The 24,023-nt window shown below is 48.1% G+C and overlaps 1 protein-coding gene across 2 annotated transcripts in view; it reads left to right on the top strand.

Moving 5' to 3' along the window:
- The window catches only part of mtm1 (myotubularin 1), a 111,534-nt gene that overhangs the window by 41,651 nt on the left and 45,860 nt on the right, over positions 1 to 24,023 (top strand). For both annotated transcript variants that reach the window (XM_038774205.1, XM_038774206.1), the window contains exons 5-6: positions 7,075 to 7,185; positions 20,216 to 20,317. In XM_038774205.1, the coding sequence (XP_038630133.1) occupies positions 7,075 to 7,185; positions 20,216 to 20,317 (213 nt within the window). The remainder of the gene's footprint in view (positions 1 to 7,074; positions 7,186 to 20,215; positions 20,318 to 24,023) is intronic.

Genomic DNA, 24,023 nt, shown 5'->3' with positions numbered 1-24,023 from the left:
CATGTATGAACCAGAGCTGGAATGAGGTGCTGAGTGACAAATTAAGCATCAGTGAGCAGGTTATTGCTGAATAAGTGCCACTTGATTACGCTGTTGATAACCCTTTCCACCACTTCACTCATGATTGAGAGTACACTGATGGGCTGTTAAGGGGCCAGGTTGGAGCTATCCTGCTTTTTGTGTACAGAACGTACTTCGGCAGTTTTCCACATTGCTGGGTAGATGACAATGTTGTACTGGAACAGCTCAGTTTGGAGTGAGGCGAGTTGTGGAGCAAATGATTTCAGTACTAGTGTCGAAATATCGTCAGGGCTCCTAGCTGTTGCAGTATCCAGTGCCTTCAGCCAGTTCTTAATATCACATGGAATGTATCAAATTGGCTGAAGACTGACATCTGTGATGCTGAGTACTTCCAGAGGAGACCCACAATGTCACATGGATGCCCAGTCTTGAATTGCTAGATCTAATACTTCCAATTTAACACGGTGGTTTTGTCACACAACACGTGGAGGGTATCCTCAAGTGTGAAGACGGGAGCTTGTCTCCACAAGGACTGTGCAGCCTGCCAGGAAATCAAGAAAAGGCTGCCACCGCCGGAAGAACCCTTGCACCGACCCCCTCAGGGCAAACTTGACCCTCTTCAGTTTGATGAACCCGGCCATGTCGTTAATTCAGGATTCCGGGCTTGGGGTCCCTCCATTGTAAAAGAATCTTATGCCATGCTACTAGAGACGCAAAGGCCAGAATACCGGCCTCTCTCGCCTCCTGCACTCCCGGCTCCGATGCTACCCCAAAGATAGCGAGCCCCCAGCCAGGTTCTACCCTGGAACCGACCCCCTTCCAGAACCCCTCCAATGCCGGACACGCCCAGAACATGTGGGTGTGATTCGCCGGGCCTCCCGAACACCTCCCACAACTGTCCTCATCCCCAAAGAACTGGCTCAGCCTGGCCCCTGTCATGTGTGCCCTATGCAGCACCTTCAGCTGAATTGAGCTGAGCCATGCGCCAGAAGAGGACGAATTCACCCTCCCCAGGGCGTCCACCCACGTCCCCTCGTCGATCTCCTCCCCTAGCTCCTCCTCCCACTTCGCTTTCAGCTCCTCCACCGAGTCCTCCTCCCCCTCCTGCATCACCTGATAAATTGCCGAGATCCTACCCTCACCGACTCACGTCCCCGAGAGCACACTATCCTGCACCCCCCCTTGGCGGCAATAGCGGAAACTCCGCCACCTGCTGCTTAACAAACGCCCTAATCTGCATATACCTGAAAATATTCCCGGGGGGAGACCCCACTTCCCCTCCAACTCCTCTAAGGTCGCAAACTTCCCGTCGAGGAAAAGGTCCCCCATCCGCCTGATGCCTGCCCTATGCCAACTCAAAAACCCACCATCTATTCTCCCTGGTACAAACCGGTGGTTGCCCCGTATCGGGGTCCAAACTGAGGCCTTCACTTCCCCCCCCCCCCATGCCACCTCCACTGCCTCCAGATTTTGAGGGAAGCCACCACTACTGAACTCTTAGAATACCTTGCCGGGGGGAGTGGGAGCGGGGCCGTCACCAGTGCCTCCAAACTCGTGCCCACACAGAACGCCACCTCCAACCTCTTCCATGCGGCACCCTCCCCCTCCATCACCCACCTATGAATCATTGACACATTCGCAGTCCAGTAGTACCCACACAGGTTGGGCAACGCCAAACCACCTACCTCCCTGCCTAACTCCAGGAATACCCTCCTCACTCACGGGGTCTTCTGCGCCCACACGAAGCCCAGAATACTCTTATTAACCCTCCTAAAGAAAACCTTCGGAATCAAGATGGGGAGACACTGGAAGAGAAACAAAAACCTCGGGAGCACCGTCATCTTAACCAACTGGACCCTGCCCGCCAAAGAGAGCGGCAGCGCATCCCACCTCCTAAACATAAATGTCTGACACTGAACCTCAGTTGAACTTCCCCTTGAGCAGATTTGCCAGTTCACCTTGGTGCCCTCCTCAACTGCGTCTCCGCCTTCCGGGTGGTCAGTATATCGAACTCCGCTTGGAGACTGCGACGCTTCCTCAAAAGCCACTCTTCCGGGACATCCGCATACCTCCTGTCCACCCTTACCATTTCTTCCACCAACCTCTCCCTCTCAACCCTCTCCCCCCTCGCTCTGTGCGCACGAATAGATATAAGCTCCCCTCTAACCACCGCCTTCAGCGCTTCCCAGACCAACCCAACTTGCACCTCCCCATTGTCATTAGCTTCCAAATACCCCTCTACGCACCTACGGACCCGCCCACTACTTCCTCCTCTGACAGAAGCCCCACATTTAACCTCCACAGCGGGCGCTGATCCTTCCCCTCCCCCAGCTCCAGGTCCACCGATTGCGGAGCGTGGTCTGATATGACTATCGGAGAATATTCCGCCCCCACCACTCTAGGGATTAGCGCCCTGCTGAGGACAAAAAAATCAATCCGCGAATAAGCCTTGTGGACATGGGAGAAAAAGGAAAATTCCCTACCTTCCAGCCTCAAAAACCCCCTCAGCACTGAGGCCGCCGCCGGCCTCTTGCCCGTCTTAGACCTCGAACGATCCAGAGCTGGGTCCAACGCAGTATTAAAATCCCCTCCCAAGATCAAGCCCCCAGTCTCCGGGTCCGGAATCCGGCTCAACATTCACTGCATGAAACCTGCATCGTCCCAGTTGGGGGTGTACACATTAACCAGAACCACCCGCTCCCCTTGAAGCCTACCACTCACCATTACGTATCTACCTGCGCTATCCGCCACCACACTCGACGCCACGAGCGACAAGCTCTTGCCAACTAAAATCGCCACCCCTTGATTCTTCGCACCGAGTGAAACACCTGCCTAACCCAGTCTCTTCTTAGCCTCACCTGATCCGCCACCTTCAGGTGTGTCTCCTGGAGCATAGCCACGTCCGCTCCCAGCCCCTTCAAATGCGCCAAGACCCGGGACCGCTTCACCGGTCCATTCAGCCCCACGTTCCATTTGACCAGCCGAATCTGGGGGGTCTTCCCCATCCCTCTGCGCCGGTCAGCCATAGCTCTCCCTCGGCTCACCATGTGCCCGCAGAGCCCCACAGGCCCGTTCCCCACGGTGGCAGACCCCCCCCCCATCGCCAGCAGTTCCCCTTCGGCCCCTCCAGCAGCAACCCCCCCAAAAGCTAGGGCCCCCCCTAGCTGCGTAATCCCTTCCATCGTACTTCCGTAAGTCAGCCGACTCCTGACCCCGGCTGCTCCCGGTGTAACACAACCACCACTCCCCCCACCCAGTGCCGGTCCCGCCCGCTGTGCCTCCAGCGCGGGAAGAAAGCCCGTGCTTCCATCTCAAACCCCGCCCCCCCGACCCAACACGCGGGAAAAAGGACGCGTGACCCAGCGGGCCCGCGAACAGCTCCCCAGCCCTCCATCAGTGGAAAAAACAAGAAAGCACCAGAATAGATAAATAACAGCCCCAAAAAGCAAAAAGGCATCAACAAACACAACCAGAAAAACTAAAGGATACCCTTTATGTACATCATGGTCTATGTACATCAGTCCCCAGCCCCCCAGTCCTCAGTTCGAGTCCAACTTCTCTGACTGGACGAAGGCCCAGGCATCCTCCGGGGAATCGAAGTTAAGCTGGCGATCTTTGTAAGTGACCCAGAGGCGACCCCGGCTGTAACAGGCCAAACTTCACCCCTGTCTTGTGAAGCACTGCCTTCGTCTGATTAAAACCAGCCCTTCTCTTCTAAACCTCTGCGCTCCAATCCTGATTAATCCTGATCTCTGCCTTCTCCCACTTGCTGCTCCTCTGAAATGAAATGAAAATCGCTTATTGTCACGAGTAGGATTCAAATGAAGTTACTGTGAAAAGCCCCTAGTCGCCACATTCCGGCGCCTGTTCGGGGAGGCTGTTACGGGAATCGAACCGTGCTGCTGGCTTGCTTTGGTCTGCTTTACAAAGCCAGCGATTAGCCCTGTGAGCTAAACAGCCCCTTCGCCCATCTCAGCACACACTCACGGTCAACGAAGCGGTGAAAACGGACCAGCACCGCCCTAGGTGGCTCGTTCGGCTTGGTCTTCCTCAACAGCACTCGATGGGCACCCTCCAGCTCCAAGGGCCCCTGGAACGACCCCGCGCCTATTAACGAGTTCAACATCACGGCCACATAGGCCCCCAAGTCCGAAACTTCCAGCCCCTCCGGGCGGCCCAGGATCCGCAAGTTCTTCCGATGGGAGCGGTTCTCCATCTCCTCCATCCTCGCTAGCCATTTCTTGTGGGGCGCCTCGTGCGACTCCACCTTCACTGCCAGGCCTAGGAGTTTGTCCTCGCTCTCTGAGGCCTTTTGCTGTAGCTCTCGGATCTCTGTACCCTGAGCCGTCTGAGTCGCCATCAGCTTGTCCGAGGCCTTAAGCGGTTCCAAAATCTCAGCCTTCAGCTCTCTGAAGCTGCTCCTGCGCCCACTGCTGCCACGCTGCCGGTTCCCTGCCCGCCGCCATCTTGTTTCCCCTACCTCGCACCTTTCTCTGCTCCAAAGCCAATTTTTTAACCACTCCGCTCCTGGTCCAGTCCATCTACCGGCATATAAGCGCAGTGGATGTGTTCCCATTTGCCATAGTGGGATCCCAACTCTGGTCTCCAGGGCATGACCGTGTCTCTGGATTAGTAGTTCAGCCGCAATGCCACATGTTCCCCATACCATAATACGGTTGGTGTTGGCAGGCAAGGGGTGGGGTGCTCTGTTAGCATCAAGGATGCTAACTCTTCCCCTGCCCTTTACTGCCGATCTGGCCTCCAAGATCTTCCTCTTTCATCCCTCCAATTTCCCTTGCCCACTCCTCCCTACGGTCTAATCATGTCCTGCTTTATAAAACTGGGCGTACCTCAGTCTGGGATCCAGTCTGCTCACCCACGAGTGAGGTCTGACGTTGCTGGCTGTTGGCCCACATGTCTCTCGAGAATGCGTCATCCTCTGACTGAGAGGCAGAAATCCAACCTTCTGTCCATTTAGATCCCCCTCAGTGTGTCATTCCTGTGGAATGGCCTTTTAAGTCAGTCACTTTGTAAGCAACCTTGGGGGTGGGGAGTTGTAGAGGGGCTGTAAAATTCACCCTGTCTGAATTCTTCTGTTCTGTTGCTGCATTAATGCAGCATCAAGTTAGGGGAAAACGACCAAGTGCAAAAATGCTGACCTATTGGTTAGTTATGAGATGGGAGTAAATCCAGAACATATTCTGGACTGGCCCGAGATGCATGTTGTAGGAACCCTAGCTCAGTAGATGATTAAGCCTGTATCTTTGCATCTGCGTACACAAGAAGTTCTCTGCAATTGCATTATGGGAGAGAAGGTTGCAACATTTTATGTTTTAAGGCTTCAAAGTAGCAGTCTTTTTGCAAATGCAAGTACTGCAGAATATCCTCGCCTCAACACTTTTCCTACATAAGGCAACTTAAAAAGTGTGCATGGTGCACTTGAGATGGTCATGCCTTTATCAAGAGAAGGGGGGGGGGGGGGGGGGAGGGGGCGATGGGGATAAACAGAGCAAGCAGCCAATATTCTGAAAAGAAGCTGCAAACCCCTCTGGCCCCACTTTTCTTGTTCACCAAGCCCCAAAGCAAAAGACTTCCTTGCTCTGCCAAATTCATACTCCATTGAACGCTGAAAGCTTTCTTTTTTTTTGAACGCATTTTATTAAAACTTGTATCAAAGTAGGTTACAGCAAATAAACACCACGGGAGACATTCTTCCCAACAATCAACTATACAATTTGTACAGATTTTTCTCTTTTCCCCCCCCCCCCCAATATCACCCACCCCCTGTGACGAACAGCTCCTCAGACGCAGTCACAAACATCCTCCACCTTTTCTCAAAATCTCCTGCTAAGCCCCTTAACTCACACTTTTATTTTCTCTAACCGCAGGAAGTCATACAGGTCACCCAACCAAGCTGCTACCCCCGGTGGCGATGCCGACCGCCACTCCAGCAAACTCCATCACTGTGCAATCAGAGAGGCGAAGGCCAAGACGTCGGCCTTCCTCCTCTCCATGAGCTCCGGCTTCTCTGAAACCCCAAATATCGCCACCAAAGGGTCCGGGTCCACTCCCTCCTCCACTATCCTGGCTAAGACTGCGAACACCCCCGCCCAGAATCTTCCCAATTTTCCACAACCCCAAAACATGTGCGTGTGATTCGATGGCCCCCGCCCACACCTCTCACACTCATCTGCTAGCCCCTGAAAGAACCCACTCATCCTCGCTTGAGTCATATGCACACGCTGAAAGCTTTCTAAGGTTCAGTAATTACTTCATTTTAACCTACTGAAAATTGTCAACGATAGTGACGGTGAATTCAATAAAAAAAATTAAAATACAAGATCTTTCAGAGAGTTGACAGGGTAGGATGCTGGTGGGTTGGGGGGGGGGGGGGGGGGGGGAAGAGGAGGGGGAAGGATGTTTCCTCGTGGGAGACTAGAACCAGGGGACATAGTTTAAGAATGAGAGGTCTCCCTTTTAAGACCGAGTCAAGGATTTTTTTTTTTTTGCTAGTAGGGTTGTTGGTATCTGGAATTCCCGTCCCCAGAAAGCAGTGGAGACTGGGTTGTTAACGTTATTCGAGGCTGAGCTAGACACTGGTTATATGGGCAGAGAGGAAAGTGGAGTTCAGACCATAATCAGATCAAATATCATCTACTTGAATGGAGGAGCAGGCTTGAAGGGCCGAATAGCCTCCTTCTCCTATGATCCTAAAATAAAACTAAGGAAATACACAGAACCATGTCTCAATTTTTGGAAGTCTTTAAAATGCCAATCTTTTATTTTGATGCAGAAGCAAGTCGTTATTAAGTTTATATTTTAATAAGTACAGTTAAAGCCATATTGCATGCCTTTATGTATCCCTACTGTTTTAATTCAAATTTGCACATTACTGACAGGTGCCAATGATGGCTTTAATCATATTTCCTCATTTAAAGAGTAATTAATTCCTAAAATGTTTCAGAGTAAACGTTGTCAGAGGCAAGTGATGCAACTGAGTGTGTTGAAAACTTGAGCAATTACGTACTGATTTTTTTTTATCCTTTTGCATAGGATTCCGCGATGACCCTTGACATCCCTCTGGGGGTGATCAGTCGAGTTGAAAAGATAGGTGGCCAGTCGAGCAGAGGTGAAAATTCGTATGGATTGGAAATTACTTGCAAAGTAAGGCTCTTCTACCTGGGAACACGTGGGAAAATGTCTGCACAATTCAACTTGTTCCAGTTGATTCTGGCTATACTCTGTTGCGCACCAAATCCAAAAGAAATACGGGAAACCTACAAAATATAGCAGGAAAGGTTAAGGGAACTTGTTGCAGGAAATCACTGAGCTGCAAATGTCAGTTCGACAGATGAGGCATAATTGCCTTGATTTAATGAACTATATGATGAGCTCCCTCTGTTGACGGAATGAATAAATACACTTTTTGGTCACTGGGCACGAAGACCAGGAAGGTTAGAACCCTGGTGTGTGTTGGTTCATGGCAGGGGTAATGCTCTTGGCAATAACATGCCCAGGAAAGAAAGGATCCCAGCTTGTCATCCTGCTAGAAATATGTGTTTTGGTGAAAGTCTAGTAATTATACCATTTAGGGAGAAATTCTTCAGGGCAAATAAGTTCTATTGTATTTCCTTTGGTAGGGTGGGGAATGTTAAGTATGATCCTGTCAAAAGGTACAGGCAGTAGCTTTAAATTTTGTGCCGCAATGTTCTGAATCGGTCTCGCTGTGATTGGACACCCTCTTCCAGTTTTAAGAGAGGTCGACTGGGTGGTATGCAGCTCGTGAGAAGTGGACCAATTATTGAAATATATTAACATAGCTGTGCGCTTCAGATTTAAGCAGTCATTTAGACTTGATGGCTGAGGGTCAGGTTTTGCAGGTAAAAGAGAGGCAAGAAAGGCAGGGATCCAACAGGTAAGTAAGTTTCCTCACTGCATGTCGTCAAGAGGAGGCAAAACAATTACTAGCAGAGGGCGGCACAGTGGCGCAATGTGCCGAGGATCCGCGTTCGATCCATCCCCAAAACAATTACCAGCAGCTCCCCAGGCTAACCTAATAACCTCTACCTCTATGATCTGAAACCTCACAACCCACAATCTCTTCAACCCAGCTCCCCTACCTCCCTCCCTGCCTTCCAGTACAGGTCTTCCAACCGGCAACTAGATTCTTTGCCAGGCAGGAAACAAAGGTTTAAACGTTTAAATGAGGTCCTGTCATTAAATTTGGCAGTACTTCTGCATTACCTACGTTCCGGGCCACTGCAGCCCCCTGCTCGCTCTCTCTCTCTCTCTCTCTCTCTCTCTCTCTCCCCCCCCCCCCGTGAATCTCTGTGCCATAATTTCGGTGCAAACAGCATCGTGTCTCAAAATATTTAATGTAAATTTAGAAGGAGTGAAAGCAATGTAACGTTTTTTTTAAGAAAATCAATATCTCTTAAATCTCTGCCATTCTCAAAACTACAGTTTTCGCTTCTATTCATGTCAAAAGCATTCCAGTCTCAGCATTAGGATAGCCAATGTCAAAACAATCAAACCATATTAAAGGAAGACTACAGGAGAAGAGTAGACTTGCATTTAGCAAAGCTGTTGTATAAGCTCTTTGTGACGGTGTATAATTAGTGTCCAAAGAGCAAAATAGGTAACGCTGAATGGTTTTTACTGTGTACAGTGTTTAAAGGTCTTGTACAATTGCCATACCAGTACTGAAGAAGGCTGCCTTCTGTCATTTCAACTGGAATCAACATGTCCTTAATTGGCTGCAGATGATTGTAAATAATTTCACTTCGGTTTAGTGGTATATCCTGGGGAGAAATGACTCGCTGCCTTTCACGCTTTTTTTTTAAAGTTAGAAGCAAGTGTAGTCTAAGACTCGGGTTTACAAATGAGTAGAAAACAAGGTACAAGAAAACAGAACGGCATGCAGTTTCAGCAGTCTGGTTCGTGTCTCCTGGGACTGTGATCATCCAACATCTGTGTGCGTAGAGCTGAAAATAGATTATTTTTAATGTGCTGTTCTGGTATGTGTGAAGTCTAGTCTGTGGCACACGAAGGTGTCCTTACAGCCAGTGGTCCTGGGTAACTTTAGTTCACAGCCAATTGAGTTAGTCTTTTGTATATATTAATCGAATCCTTGATGCAAAGCTCGGCTGGGTTTTGTTTTGTCCTCTGGAAAATAGTTGGAATTGTTGAGGTGACATTTGTTTTAAAGCTATGCCAGGAATGTGATTAAAATTAAAGAGATCGTCAACATTTGCTCGCAGTGTATCAGCTGATTGAAAAACATAGTGCAGCTGTGTTTTTCTAAAGCCTTAAAAAATGTTCTACACAAAAAAATATTCTGTTATTCCCAGAAAGAAAACCCAATGTCCATTTATTGTCCCACTGCATCTGCTGCCAGACAGTAGTGCCCTATTTGAATCTACTTTCATGTCATGGAATGCCTAAATTTCTCCTTTGAATAATTTGTGCTGACAAATTGCACAAATTAACTGCATTGTGTAGCACTGATGCACGTGACTTGTAAATGAGCTGAAGAATCTACTCTGGGATGTTCGAGACTGGAAGTCAATACCAACTGAGATTGCATTAGCCGATGCAAATTTGAATGAGGGGTATTTGAATGTCGAATATAACCTTTTTGTTACCAATGACTCCTTAAACCTTTGGTTTTATTCGACCAACATTTTTACTTTTTTTTTCTGCCACTTGCTTTCTTTGCCGCCTTCTGAAGGCTTTGATTCTTTTTAAGTCTACAGCTCAGTTGGCAGCACTTGCACTATGTTTTTCATTCCAAGTTCTATTATTAATGTGTGAGCCTTGGTTAGATATTTGATTCATTATGGCATGTGCTGACCTCAATCATGTCCTCACCTGACATTTAACAACTTTTTCAGCAGAGGCTACTGGGTAATGATCAGGAGTTGCGACCATGGCAACAATTATCCTTCCTTACCTGCTGGTTTTCCAGTTGCTTGGTTTAAAAAAAAATAAATTTAGATTACCCAATTATTTTTTCCAATGAAGGGGCAATTTAGCGTGGCCAATCCACCTACTCTGCACATTTTTGGGTTGTGGGGGCGAAACCCACGCAAACACGGGGAGAATGTGCAAACTCCACACGGACAGTGACCCAGAGCCGGGATCGAACCTGGGACCTCAGCGCCGTGAGGCGGTTATGCTAACCACTTGGCCACCGTGCTGCCCTACAGTTGCTTGGTTAATATGAGCTAACTCAGCAAAGCCTGCTGTCCGAACCTTGACCTGTAGAGTTCAACTACTCTTCGCCTTAACTCGGTTGAACTGTTGCCAGAAATGTTAAAGGTGTGAATAAGTTTAACAACAGCACAACTTTCCCCCATTCAATGTAAATAATCACTATGTATCACGGGATGGCACAGTGGTTAGCACTGCTGCCTCACAGCGCCAGGGACCGAGGTTCCATTCTGACCATGGGCGACCGTCTGTATGGAGCTTGCACATCCTCCTCGTGCCTGCGTGGGTTTCCTCTGGGTGCGGGTTCCTCCCACAATCCAAAAATGTGCAGGTTAGGTGGATTGTCCATGCTAAATTGCCTCTTAGTGTCCAAGGGTTAGTTAGAGTTATTGGGATGTGGCAGGGGAGTGGGGCTGGGTATGGTGCTCCTTCAGAGGATTAGTGCAGACTTTTTAAAAAAGATGGGGGAGGTTCTGCGGATCCTGAGGGACTTTGGTAGTTTTTCAGGGTACAAACTGAACATGGGAAAGAGCGAGTTGTTTGTGATCCAGGCCAAGGGACAGGAGGAGAGACTGAAAGAGCTGCCGCTCAGGATGGTAGAGAAAAGTTTTCGTTACCTGGGTATACAGGTGGCCAGGAAATGGGATGCCCTGCACAGGCTCAACCTGACCCGGTTGGTGGAGCAAATGGAAGGGGACTTTAAAAGGTGGGACATACTCCCGCTGTCACTGGCATGGAGGGTGCAGACCGTGAAAATGACTGTCCTCCCCAGATTTTTGTTTGTCTTTCAGTGCCTCCCCATCTTCATCCCTAAGGCCTTTTTTAAGCGGGTGAGTAGGATCATTACGGGCTCATTATGGGCGAATAAGACCCCGGGAGTAAGGAGATCGCTGTGGGAGTGGGGCGATATAGCTATGATTAGGAAGTGGGCGATGAGGGGGTTTGGGGGGGGGGGGGGGGGGGGGGGGGGAAAGAGAGCAGCTGGAGGCGGCGTCATGTAACGGTCTTAGTCTGGGAGTTTTGAAAACAGCTTCTTTGCCGTTCTCGCCGGCCCGTTACTCCACAAGTCCGGTGGTGGTGGCGACACTGCGGATCTGGGGACTGTGGAGGAGGTACAAGAGGGTGGAGTGAGCGTCGGTCTGGACCCCGATATGCAACAATCACAGGTTTGTCCCGGGTAGGATGGATGGTGGGTTCCAGAGCTGGCAGAGGGCAGGCATCAGAAGGATGGGAGATTTGTTCATAGATGGAAGCTTTCCCAGTTTGAAGGCGCTAGAGGGCAAATTTAATCTGCCGCCAAGAAACGCCTTTAAATATCTGCAAATATGATCCTTCCTGAAAAAACAGGTAGTGGCCATTCTGACACTGCTGCCACTGAGGATACAGGACAGGGTGGTCTCCGGCACCTGGGTGGGGGAGGGTGTCGGAAATCTACCAGGAACTACAGGAGGCGGAGGAAACCCCAGTGGAGGAGCTCAAGGGCAAGTGGGAGGAGGTGCTTGGTGAGGTGATGGAAACGGGTCTGTGGGCAGAGGTCCTGGGCAGGGTTAATTCCTCCTCCTCATGTGCCAGGCTCAGTCTAATTCAATTTAAGGTGGTCCACCGGGCACACGTGACGGCAGCGAGAATGATCAAGTTTTTTGGAGTAGAAGACAGTTGTATGAGGTGCAAGGGCAGCCCTGCAAACCATGTCCACATGTTTTGGGTATGCCCGGAGCTTAGAGTGTTCTGGCAATGAGTTGCGAGGGCAATGTCCAAGGTGCTTAACACACGGGTGGTGCCGAGTCCAGAGATAGCGATCTCTGGAGTGTCAGAAGACCCGGGAGTTCAGGGTGCGAAAGAGGCCGACGTCTTGGCCTTTGCCTCCCTAGTAGCCCAGAGACTGATTTTATTAATGTGGAGGGACTCGAAGCCCCCGAGTGTAGAGACTTGGGTTACCGACATGGCTGGGTTTCTCAGCCTCGAGAAAATAAAGTTTGCCTCAAGACGGTCTACGCTAGGGTTCTCTCGGAGGTGGCAGCCGTTCGTCGACTTTCTTGGGGAAAATTAAAATGTCAGCAGCAATCCGTGGGGTGGGGGGGGGGAGTGCTTCATTGGGTTGATGTGGCAAGACTGGGTCGCGTGGGGTAATGTCTATTTAATTGTTATTGTATATTCTCTTTTTGCACTATGTTAATGTTCACTCTAGTTTGTTTTGTTATTACGGTTACTACTGTTTTATTATGAAAAATTCTGCAAAACCTTAATAGAGATACTTTAAAAAAAAAAAGAAAACCTCCCTCCAATAATTCTCCAGCTTCGGGCAGGAGGATTGGTGCAGACTTAATGGGCCGAATGGCCTCCCTCTGCACTAGGTATTCCATGTTTCCTTAGTCGCTTTACATTTACTGACATTGAATTCCATCTGCCGCTTGTTTTCTCATTTCCCATTCTTATCAATATCCTTGCAGCTTGTCCTAGGCAGGAATTTGCAGTCCATTTATTAGACTTGCATTTGCCCATTGACCTTCTGTGGGCTTCGGCACCAGAGGGTTCTGTCAGTCAACTATCCAAAATCTGCACCTTATGGAACCCATCTGAAGATGATGAGCAACTGTGTATTTCCTTAATAATGATAGTCTTTAAAGTTGCAAGCTGACCCAAGTGTGAAATAAATAGTTTGGGGTTTTTGACGTTTTGATAAGACTGACAGAGTGACAAAGGAACGGGTACTTTGTCGTTGACAATAAAGGATGGCGCAAGGATAGTCGTGAGAAAGGATCGTGGCTCAGAAGGCTAGGAAGTAAATCAATATGGGTACAGATAAAGAATAAGGGTAAAAAAAAGGCTGTGGGAGTATTTTACAGTTTCCCTACCACTAACAACAGAATTGGATTAAAGTACTAATCAATCAATATTAGAACTTGTAACAAAGATAATACAATAATCGTGGAGGCCTTGAACCTTCGTATAGGTTTTAAATCTCTCATTATGTAATGAGGTAGGAATGATAATTGCACTGCACGGCGCGGTGGCTAGCACTGCTGCCTGGCTTTTACACTTTCTCCCCATTTCTGCGTGGGTTTCCTCCAGGTGCTCCGGTTTCCTGCCGCAGTCCAAAGATATGCAGGTTAGGTGGATTGGCCATGCTAAATTGCCCCTTACTATCCAAAACGTTAGGTGGAGTTGCTAGGTTATGGAGATAGGGTTGGGGTGTGGGCCTCGGTAGGGTACTCTTTCCAAGGGTCGGTGCAAACTCGAGGGGCCAAATGGCCTCCTTCTGCACTGAAGAGGTTTTATGATTCTATGAGATCATATGGGATAAAGTGATTGTGATATGATGGAATTTCACATTAAGTTTCAGTGTGACACTGGTTTCTCCGAAACAAGTGTTTTAAATTTAAATTGCATAGGTACGTGGGGTTAGTTCGATATGGATGTTTGGGGAAAAGAGTGTAAAAGGGAATAGGGGAAACACGGTAGCACACGTGGCTAGCATTGTGGCTTCACAGCGCCAGGGTCGATTTCCAGCTGGGGTCGCTGTCTGTGCAGAGTCTACGCATTCTCCCCGTGTCTGCGTGGGTTTCCTCCGGGTGCCCCAGTTTCCTCCCACAGTCCAAAGACGTGTAGGTTAGGCGGACTGGACATGCTAAATGCCCTTAGTGTCGATAAAGGTTAGGAGGGGTTTTTGGGTTATCGGGATAGGGTGGAAGTGAGGGACTAAATGGTTCGATGCAGACTTGATGGGCCGAATGACCTCCTTCTGCACTGAATGTTCTATGTATCTATGCGTCTTGCCGTCAGTGTCACAGCAAAGTGGTCTGGGAACGGTGTCCTTGCAGTTCACATCGCAGAGGACTGGGAACAGTGTCTTCATAGTCAATGTCACAGTGAAGCAGTCTGGGAACGGTGTATTCTCAGTTCACATCACAGCGGAGAGGTCTGGGAACGGTGCCCTCCGTCAACGTCACAGTAGAGCTGTCTGAGAATGGTGCCCGTGCAGTCAGCGTCGCAGGGAACTTGCCTGGGGTTGGTGTTCTTACAGTCAGCGTCACAGTGAAGTGGCCTGAGAACCGTGTCCTCGCAGTCAGCGTCACAGTGAAGTGGCCTGAGAACCGTGTCCTCGCAGTCAGCGTCACAGTGAAGTGGTCTGGGGACCGTGTCCTTGCAGTCATTGTCGCAGTGAAGCAGTCTGGTAATGGTGTCCTCGCAGTCAGCGTCACAGTGAAGCGGTCTGGGAACGGTGTCCTCGCAGTCAGTGTCACAGAGAAGCAGTCTGGGAATGGTGTCCTTGCAGTCAGTGTCACAGTGAAGCAGTCTGGGAACAGTGTCCTCGCAGTCAGCGTCACAGTGAAGCAGTCTGGTAATGGTGTCCTTGCAGTCAGTGTCACAGTGAAGTGACCTGGGAATGGTGTCCTCGCAGTCAGTGTCACAGTGAAGCGGTCTGGGAACGGTGTCATCGCAGTCAGCATCACAGTGAAGCAGTCTGGGAATGGTGTCCTCGCAGTCAGTGTCACAGTGAAGCAGTCTGGGAATGGTGTCCTCGCAGTCAGTGGAACAGTGAAGCGGTTTGGGAACGGTGTCCTCGCAGTCAGTGTCACAATGAAGCAGTCTGGGGAAGGTGTCCTTGCAGTCAGCGTCGCAGTGAGGCAGTCTGGGAACAGTGTCCTCGCAGTCAGTGTCACAGTGAAGCAGACCGAGAACGGTGTCCTCTCAGTCAGCGTCACAGTGAAGTGGTCTGGGGTTGGAGTCCTTGCAGTCAGCAAAGCAGTGAAGCGGTCTGAGCATGGCGTCCTCGCACTCAGTGTCACAGTGAAGTGGCCTGAGAACGATGTCCTCGTAGTCAGCGTCACAGTGAAATGGCCTGGGAACGGTATCCTTGCAGTCAGTGTCAGAGATAGAATTTCATAGAATCATAGAATTTACAGTGCAGAAGGAGGCTATTCGGCCCATCAAGTCTGCACCAGCTCTTACAAAGGGCACTCTACTGAAGCCCACGTATCTACCCTATCCCCGTAACTCAGTAACCCCCACTTAACATTTTTTGGACACTAAGGGCAATTTAGCATGGTCAATCCTCCTAACCCGCACATCTTTGGACTGTGGGAGGAAACCGGAGCACCCGGAGGAAACTCATGCAGACACGGGGAGAATGTGTAGACTCCGCACATACAATGGCCCAAGCCGGGAATCAAACCTGAGACCCTGGAGCTGTGAAGCATCTGTGCTAACCACTATGCTACCGTGCAGCCCAGTGAAGTGGGCTGAATATGGTGTCCACGCAGTCAGCGTCACAGTGAAATGGTCTGGGAACGGTGTCCTTGCAGTCATTGTCACAGTGAAGCGGTCAGGGAACGGTGTCCTTGCAGTCAGTGTCACAGGGAAGCGGTCAGGGAACGGTGTCCTTGCAGTCAGTGTCACAGTGAAGCGGTCAGGGAACGGTGTCCTTGCAGTCAGTGTCACAGGGAAGCGGTCAGGGAACGGTGTCCTTGCAGTCATTGTCACAGGGAAGCGGTCAGGGAACGGTGTCCTTGCAGTCATTGTCAGTGAAGCGGTCAGGGAACGGTGTCCTTGCAGTCAGTGTCACAGTGAAGCGGTCAGGGAACGGTGTCCTTGCAGTCAGCGTCACAGTGAAGTGGCCTGAGAACGGTGTCCTTGCAGTCAGTGTCACAGTGAAGCGGTCAGGGAACGGTGTCCTTGCAGTCAGTGTCATAGGGAAGCGGTCAGGGAACGGTGTCCTTGCAGTCAGTGTCATAGGGAAGCGGTCAGGGAACGGTGTCCTTGCAGTCAGTGTCATAGGGAAGCAGTCAGGGAACGGTGTCCTTGCAGTCAGTGTCATAGGGAAGCGGTCAGGGAACGGTGTCCTTGCAGTCAGTGTCATAGGGAAGCGGTCAGGGAACGGTGTCCTTGCAGTCAGTGTCATAGGGAAGTGGCCTGAGAACGGTGTCCTTGCAGTCAGTGCTGCAGAGAAACGGCCCTGATTTTTATAATTTTTTTTTGAAGAAGTTATTAACTGAGAAACAACACAGTTAAGTGACAGTCAGGGTCGTTGGAATAAAGTAATATAAGGAAGCAAAGTAGAGTGAGAGTAAAGTTAGTAAGAGACTTTAGTAAGTATTGAGCATACTTTTTTTGTTATAAAAGGGAATAAATAAGGGGCTTAAGGGTAGTCATGGCAGGAGTGCTCACATCCCTTGTTCTCCTCCTGTGCTATGTGGCAAATCATGGAATCTTAAGTTGTCCCTGGTGACCACTTGTGCAGGACGTTTGTCCAACTGCAGCTACTGACTAACTGCATTTCTGAGCTGGAGCTAAGGGTGGATTCACTGTGGAGCATCCACGATGCTGAGCCAGTCGTGGACAGCACATTCAGTGAAGATTAAATAAGCAGAAAGGGCATGTGTGACTGCCAGGCAGGATAGAGGAAGGCAGGTAATGCACGAGTTCCCTGTGGCCATCCCCCTTTCTAACAGGTAGACCATTTTGGGTACTATAAGGGAAGATGATTGCGCAGGGGAAAGCAGTGGCAGTCAACTTGATGGCACCATGGATTAGCCTGCTGCTCAAGAGGGGAGCAAAAAGAATGGCAGGGCTATAGTGGTAGGGGATTCAATTGTATGGGGAACAGTCAGGCATTTCTGAGACTGCAAAACAGACTCCAGGATGGTATGTTGCCTGCCTGGTTCCAGGATCAGGGCATTCTGAAGAGTGATAAAGGGGAACCAGTAGATGTGTACTTGATTTCCACTCAAGGTGCTGTATCAAAGGCTGATCTTAACCACAACTCCATTTTCCAATTTCCTCATAAGCACTCTTTAATTTTATTTGGATAAAGTTAAAGCCTGTGGCATTCAGCAATTTTTTTATTTGAAATATTTTTTAAAATGTTTTTATTCTCCATTTTCACATTTTCCTTCAAAATTGACACCCCACCAACAGACAGTAAACGGTAACAAATACAAAATCAGTCCCCTTAACAATAACAACGATCCCATCCTCCCACCACCCCAAACAACGGCCCACCTGTCAATATATACATCCAATAAAACAAACCCTCCCATGGTGGAAACAAAAAACAAAGGAGAAAAAGAAAAAGGAGTCCGGGACCGCCCATGGCCACCATTAATCTATAGAGTCCACTCCCCCTGCCCTCCCTTCCACTCAATGCCATCCAACCTCTGAAAGAGCACCGTACATGATACCCAAGAGTTGTAAACAACAACCCCCCCCAACCCAACTCCTCCCCTCCACTGCCTCTTGTAAAACTCCTTCCACAAACCTCTTTTCCTCCCCCCCCCCCCCCCCCCCCCCCCCCCCCCCCCCCCCAACCTTCCACCCCGGCTAGACCCCTAGGATCCTATTCTGCCAGGCTCCGATGGCCGCAGCCCCTCCCCCCCCACCTCAGTCCCGTTCACTGGCCGGCTTAAACCGGCCAGCGTGGAGGCCCCCGCCCGGGCCCCTTGCCCGGCCCTAGGAAAGCTCAGAAATCCCCTTTTAGCACACAAACCCCACATATCCACCTACACCCAAAAGGGCCCTCACTTCGAGTGAAAGTCCCATCACTTCCCTTGTCCAAATATATACAACATTGGCTCCTTTAGCCCATACATCTGCACGCAGTGAAACAAAAAAGAAGAAAATACAGTCATGAGGTTATATCGGCATATGGCCATTTCTCAATTTCTCAGTTCTGCCACAGTCCTTCTGCCTTTGCAAACTCCTCCGCTGCTTCCGCCGTTCCAAAATAAAAGTCCTTGAGCTTGTAAGTCACCCTCAGCTTCGCTGGATATACAATGCCGCACTGCACCTTGCTAATGTACAGTGCCCTTGTGAATGTGTCTCTAATTCACTTGTGTCTCAGTCCGGAAGAAAGTCTCGAACACGTTTGTACTTCAGAATATTCTTTATTACGATCGGGGTAGCGCTCTAGGTATTCCGGGGAACCACCTCGGAGAGTGCCAAAGTATTGCTCAAAACATCCTTTTTTTATATGTATTTTTAAGGGGCTGTCCCTTACATTCACTTAAGCTTGCCACCATTACAAAGCATAAACTTGTTTTTGCCATAGTTTCGATACATGATTTTGCAGACTTTGAGGTTATCTATTGGCACATAAGTATATAGTAGTCTTAGCATAAACAGCAGGTGTTTAGCCATAGTTGCAAGCGGCTCCCACATTTCATATTCCGTCATCCAGCCATCTTCCTTGTTTCTCAAGGCTATTCGGCTTACAGTCATGAGTCGGCTCGCGAATTCAATAACAACTCCCCTATTTGTAATTTTCCACTAATGTGTCCCATTAATTCTGGTTTGTTCTAGCTATTAACCCTTGCTTCACATTCTCACCCTCTTCACCCGGTTGAAGGCAGTCCGCCTCCTCGCCAGCTTCACCGTAAAGACCTGGTATACATGTGTACCAGCTCCAGCCCACTGCACCACCCGCTTCTGCTTGGCCCAGCACAGGACCTTCTCCTTCACACTGTACCTACGGAAGCACAGAGTCACTACCCTTGGCGGCTCACTCGCCTTTGGTACAGGCCTCCATGACCGATGAGCCTGATCCAGTTCATATCGGGGGGGATCCTCCCCTTCCCCCAATAGTTTTGCCAGCATCGCAACAAAATACTCAGTTGGCCTCGGCCCTTCAACTCCTTTGGGCAGCCCCACAATCCTCAAATTCTGTCGCCTGGATCTGTTTTCCAGGTCTTCTATTTTTCCTCGCAGATCCTTGTTAATCTCTATCACCTACCGCATCTCCTTCCCCATCGAGGTAAGTTGATCACCGTGCTGCAATAATGTCTCCTCCGCGTCCTTCAGCGTCTCCCCTTGCTCCCGCACCTCCGCCACTGCGCTCGCCACCGCCGTCCTCAACGGGGAAATCGCCTCCTCCACCAGCACTCTCAAAACCTCCCTCATCTCCTCCCTCATCGCCTCCATGTGTATTGTGAACTGCTTTTCGAATTCCGCAGCCATCACCGTAGTCATTTCTTCAGCCGTAAGCAATGCGGCCTCCCCTGGAGCTCCAGCCTCCATTTTCCTTGGTGACCCCGCGGTGACCTTTCCACTCCCCGACGGACCTTCAGCTGTTTTTTGTACAGCCGTTTTTTGCACCCTCGGCATTTTCCTTTACTGTGCTTTCACTGTGTCTCCTCTGTGCCTTCTCCCTGCTTTTGCCGCCTCCGTGGCCCCTGGGACCGGGCTTAAAGCCCCGAAAATGCCGTCCCTGAACAGGAGCCCTCCATTGTGCGGCTGCCTCTCGCCCACTGTCACCGGAAGTCCCATGAAGCAATTTGAAATTTTTAACCTTTCATCTTTACTAGCTCCTTTTTAAGCTTGTTGCGTGTTGAACTCAACAACAACTTGCATTTATATAATGCCATATGGTACAAAACAGTAAGAAGGTACGATGAGCATTTATAAAACTCTGGTTCAGACTGTGTGTGGAAGGGTGAAGCTTAAGATGAGAGAGATTTCAGGAGATTGACTGATGGTGATATGAGGAAAATTGTTTTTACGCAGTGAGTTTTTAGGATCTGTGTTGCACTGCCTGATTGTGGAGGAACAGACACAAAGGAATCCTGTACACATTTTAAGAATTCCATTCTTTTCCAATTTAATCTCCTACCTCACAATCAATGTTCATGTAATTAAAATCTTATTGAACTGTAATTTTCTTTCTACTGATCTGTCTACAGATTTCCTCTTCCATTTCCTTTCCACAATTGGGAGTTCTGTTCTACAATCCCACTAATATAACAAACCCTGTGTTTATTGTTTGATCTCTGCCCATATGTTATAGTTCTGATGTTTGTGTGGTCTACATAAATAACAGTTATGGTGAGAATATTTTCATTGTTTTGCAAATCCACAAAAATTAAGCTGTTTATATCTTCATGGCTATCAAGAGTATGAGAGAATAAATAACCATGTGTATTATATCTTCTGACAAGGGTGTTGTGTACCTATTGAACACTGTGATACAGCTACTTTTTAATTCTGACAGGATATGCGAAACCTGCGGTTTGCTCTTAAACAGGAAGGTCGCAGCAGAAAATCCATGTTCGAAAATCTTACAAAGCACGCATTTCCTATGTCAAGTGGCTTGGTAAGGAATTCTATTGTTAATATGCTCTGACAATAAATACATTTTAAGATTATGCCAGATTAAATATAATGGCCCTATATGAACTCCGTTCCATTTAAATTACTCGAGCAAAAAATGTAAACATGAAATAGAAGCCATTGATCAAAATATTTGCCATAGTGTAGCTGACGGGTAGTTTCCATCAAATTCCTGGAGGCATCAAACTCCAAACTACTCATCTATAATCTTATTTTGTGAACTCGGAACATATTTTTAGCTTTGTTTTTGAGGCTGACTTCTCTTTTGGTTCTGAAATTGCCTGCTCACCGTACCTCTATATTCCACGAGAGGATCAAAAAACACATAGTTAATACCAAAAACCTGTTTCAACATTATTTGAGAAAGCGAATGCGTTCTTTTTTTTGTCATCTTTGATCTGTTTAAATTGATATCTTGACTGATTAAATTGACGTCTTTATGAACAAAATGTCTGGGAAAGAAAGAGGTAGGGATAATTTTGCCGCTAAAGGGACAATTCGCCCTGTACATCTCTGAAGTAAATGTTGTGCAGATAATTGTGTTTGGGATTATTCATGTTTAATCGCTGATGTATTTTCCTAAGTAATTGACCTTGTTCGCAGGATAATCATCAGTATCAAACTTTTCAGTTTATTCAGGTTAATGGCCTTTTTGAAAAGCATATTTTTATTTACACTGAATCATATTCATGCTGTAGTACACACTAAAAAACAAATGAACACAAGATGTTCCTTACATAATCTGATCATCAACATATGTAGAAAATTTTAAACATGTAGGAGGGGACAAAACTACATCAAATACTGGTTTATAAAAGTAAGTATTTATTGAAAAAAAGAAACCTGTGTATTGGACTCATTTGGGGGAGAATCCATAAAAAAGGAATGTGTAACATTAAACCCCCCCCAAAGTGGAATCTAAATTCATCGCTGGCACGAAAAGTTAAGTGGCGATCTCTTGTATGAAAATGTCCACGGATCTGTTTCTTTTTGATAGCTGATTTAAAAGCCATGTCTTGGTACTCTGAGCATTAACAAAACTGTGGATTTACATCTCCTGTTCCCTTTGCGTCCTATTTCTGATCTTTGCTTTGCACTTCAAGATATACAAAGCATAGACTAGGTCTAAATGTTTCCCAACAGTAAGAGTAAACGTAAAATGACTCATCGGTTTTCTGACGATTGACCTGAATGACCTTGGTAGAAGCTTGGAATTGAGGTACTGGTGACTTTAGGGGCTAGATTTGAGAGGTTGGAGGAAGGGTTAAACGGAGAGATATGAATTTGCGGTAGATGGGGGAAGTGGTTTGGGGGGGGGGAATGCTTCTGAAGTTCACATGGGGCTCCCCAAAGGAGATCTCTTTCCCCCACCAACACCACCACCCCCTGGCCTGTCACCAGCTTGCCCAGTAAAAGCTTATGGCCTCGCTGCTTTATTGGCCACTTAAGGACCTCAATGGGCCAAAGGGTGAGGGAGCTATCTGATGCCTCCAACCTCCCCCTTTTAAAAATGGGAGACAGTTGAGGACAGGCGGTGGGTAATCCATCCGCTTCATTGTACGTACCTCACCCTCCTCCTTCAAACACCTGGCAGAGGGCGTAACAGCCAGCCCACATGTTAGAGGCATTTCGGTGTCCTTTGGGACCTATGTTTAAATGCCACTTGTCTTAGAAGAGCTGCAGAAATTGACATAAGTTGACATCAACTTGAAATCTTGCTGAGAGAGGCTTTTGAGTAACCAATTATTTTGTTCCAATTAAGGGGCAATTTAGCGTGGCCAATCCACTTAAACTGCACATCTTCGGGTTCTGAGGGTGAGGGAGGAGAATATTCAAACTTCAGACAGTGACCCGGGCGGGGATCGAACCCTGGTTCTCAGGGCCGTAGGCAACAGTGCTAACCACTGCACCACTGTGCAGCCCTGCTTAGAGAGGCTTTAAAGATGGGTCACACATTAAATAGAAGAATATTACTCGTGTCTAGTGCATTAGATGGGGCTGGACTGATTTTAGGAGTAACATTGTGTAAGTACATCTGATAAATGACTGCTTGGTTCTACCAAATCAGTAAGTTTGTTTGGATCCTCAATTTATAATAATAATATTTATTAGTGTCACAAGTAGGCTTACATTAACACTGCAATGAAGTTACTGTGAAAATCCCCTCGTCGCCTGTTCGGATATACAGAGGGAGAGTTTAGCATGCCTAATTTACCTAACAAGCACGTCTTTCGGGACTTGTGGAAAGAAACCGGAGCACCCGGAGGAAATCCAGGCAGACATGGGGAGAACGTGCAGATTCAGCAGAGACAGTGACCTAAGCGGGATTTGAACCCGGGACCCTGGCGCTCTGAAGCAACAGTGCTAACCACTGTGCTACCGTTCTGCCCGCCCCCAATTTTAGTTGTATGTTATAAGTATGTGTTAATGTTATCAGAACTACTTGTAGTAGTTCTGAACATTATTTTCTATATTTTCAGCACGGCCTCTCCTTTCAAATGCGTCAGTAGTAAGTTTTATTTATTTTCTAATTTTTAGAGTACCCAACTCATTTTTTCCAATTAAGGGGCAATTTAGCGTGGCCAATCCACCGAGCTTGCATATTTTTGGGTCGTGGGGTGAAACCCACGGAAACATGGGGAGAATGTGCAAACTCCACACGGACAGTAACCCAGAGCTGGTATCGAACCTGGGACCTCAGCGCCGTGACGCAGCAGTGCTAACCCACTGCGCCACTGTGCTGCCCCAATAGTCAGTAGTAATAAATGAAAAATGAAAATCGCTTATTGTCACGAGTAGACTTCAATGAAGTTACTGTGAAAAGCACCTAATCGCCATATTCCGGTGCCTGTTTGGGGAGGCTGGTACGGGAATTGGACCGTGCTGCTGGCCTGCCTTGGTCTGCTTTCAAAGCCAGCTATTTAGCCCAGTGTGCTAAACCAGCAAGATAGAATCTATTCCAATTCCTTGTTGCCCTACAATGTGGGAGTAGGCCATCTACAGCTGGATGGCATTAAAAGTCAACCACTTCAATGAGACATGGTAGAGGTGCCAGGCTTCTTCTTCTCTCTCTCTCTCTCTCTCTCTCTCTCTCTCTCTCTCTCTCTCTCTCTCTCTCTCTCTCTCTCTCTCTCTCTCTCTCTCTTCCCCCCCCCCTCCCAGGCATTAATGAACTCTGAACTTTTTACAATAATCCAGCAACTTTCACCATTACTTTTCATTCCTATCCCTATCCTACAACTAAACCGGTTTATTGAGCTTGCCACCTTGGGATTTGAGCCCTCAGCCTCAGGTCACTAGATATAACAAATAGTCTACACAAACCTCCGCACCTTACTTTGGTTAGCTCAAACAGGGTTTCCCAAATGATATCCTCCAGAAATCACTTTGAAAATCTTTGCACAGTTTTAAGGGGAGCTCTGCAGGTGGTGTAAATGATGGCAACCACCGATTACGCTGTTTAGCTTATCTGCGTGGAAAATCTTTATCCATGTTTGTGGCAGTGGGTTGTGGAGAAAGTGGAATGTGAGAGCCTGATGTAATCCATACTTCAATCTGTTTTAGGGTTTCCCATTCACAACAGAGCAATGTTTTTTTGCATTCTTAAGAGGTTAGATTAGTATTTGAAACTTGGCATGAAAATCTAAGTGAGGCATAAAGAAAAGTTAATAACTCTGCAAGGTCAGGAA

This window comes from Scyliorhinus canicula, chromosome 17, assembly GCF_902713615.1.
Source record: "Scyliorhinus canicula chromosome 17, sScyCan1.1, whole genome shotgun sequence".
NCBI classification, from domain to species: domain Eukaryota; kingdom Metazoa; phylum Chordata; class Chondrichthyes; order Carcharhiniformes; family Scyliorhinidae; genus Scyliorhinus; species Scyliorhinus canicula.
This window is presented reverse-complemented; position numbering and strand designations above follow the sequence as displayed.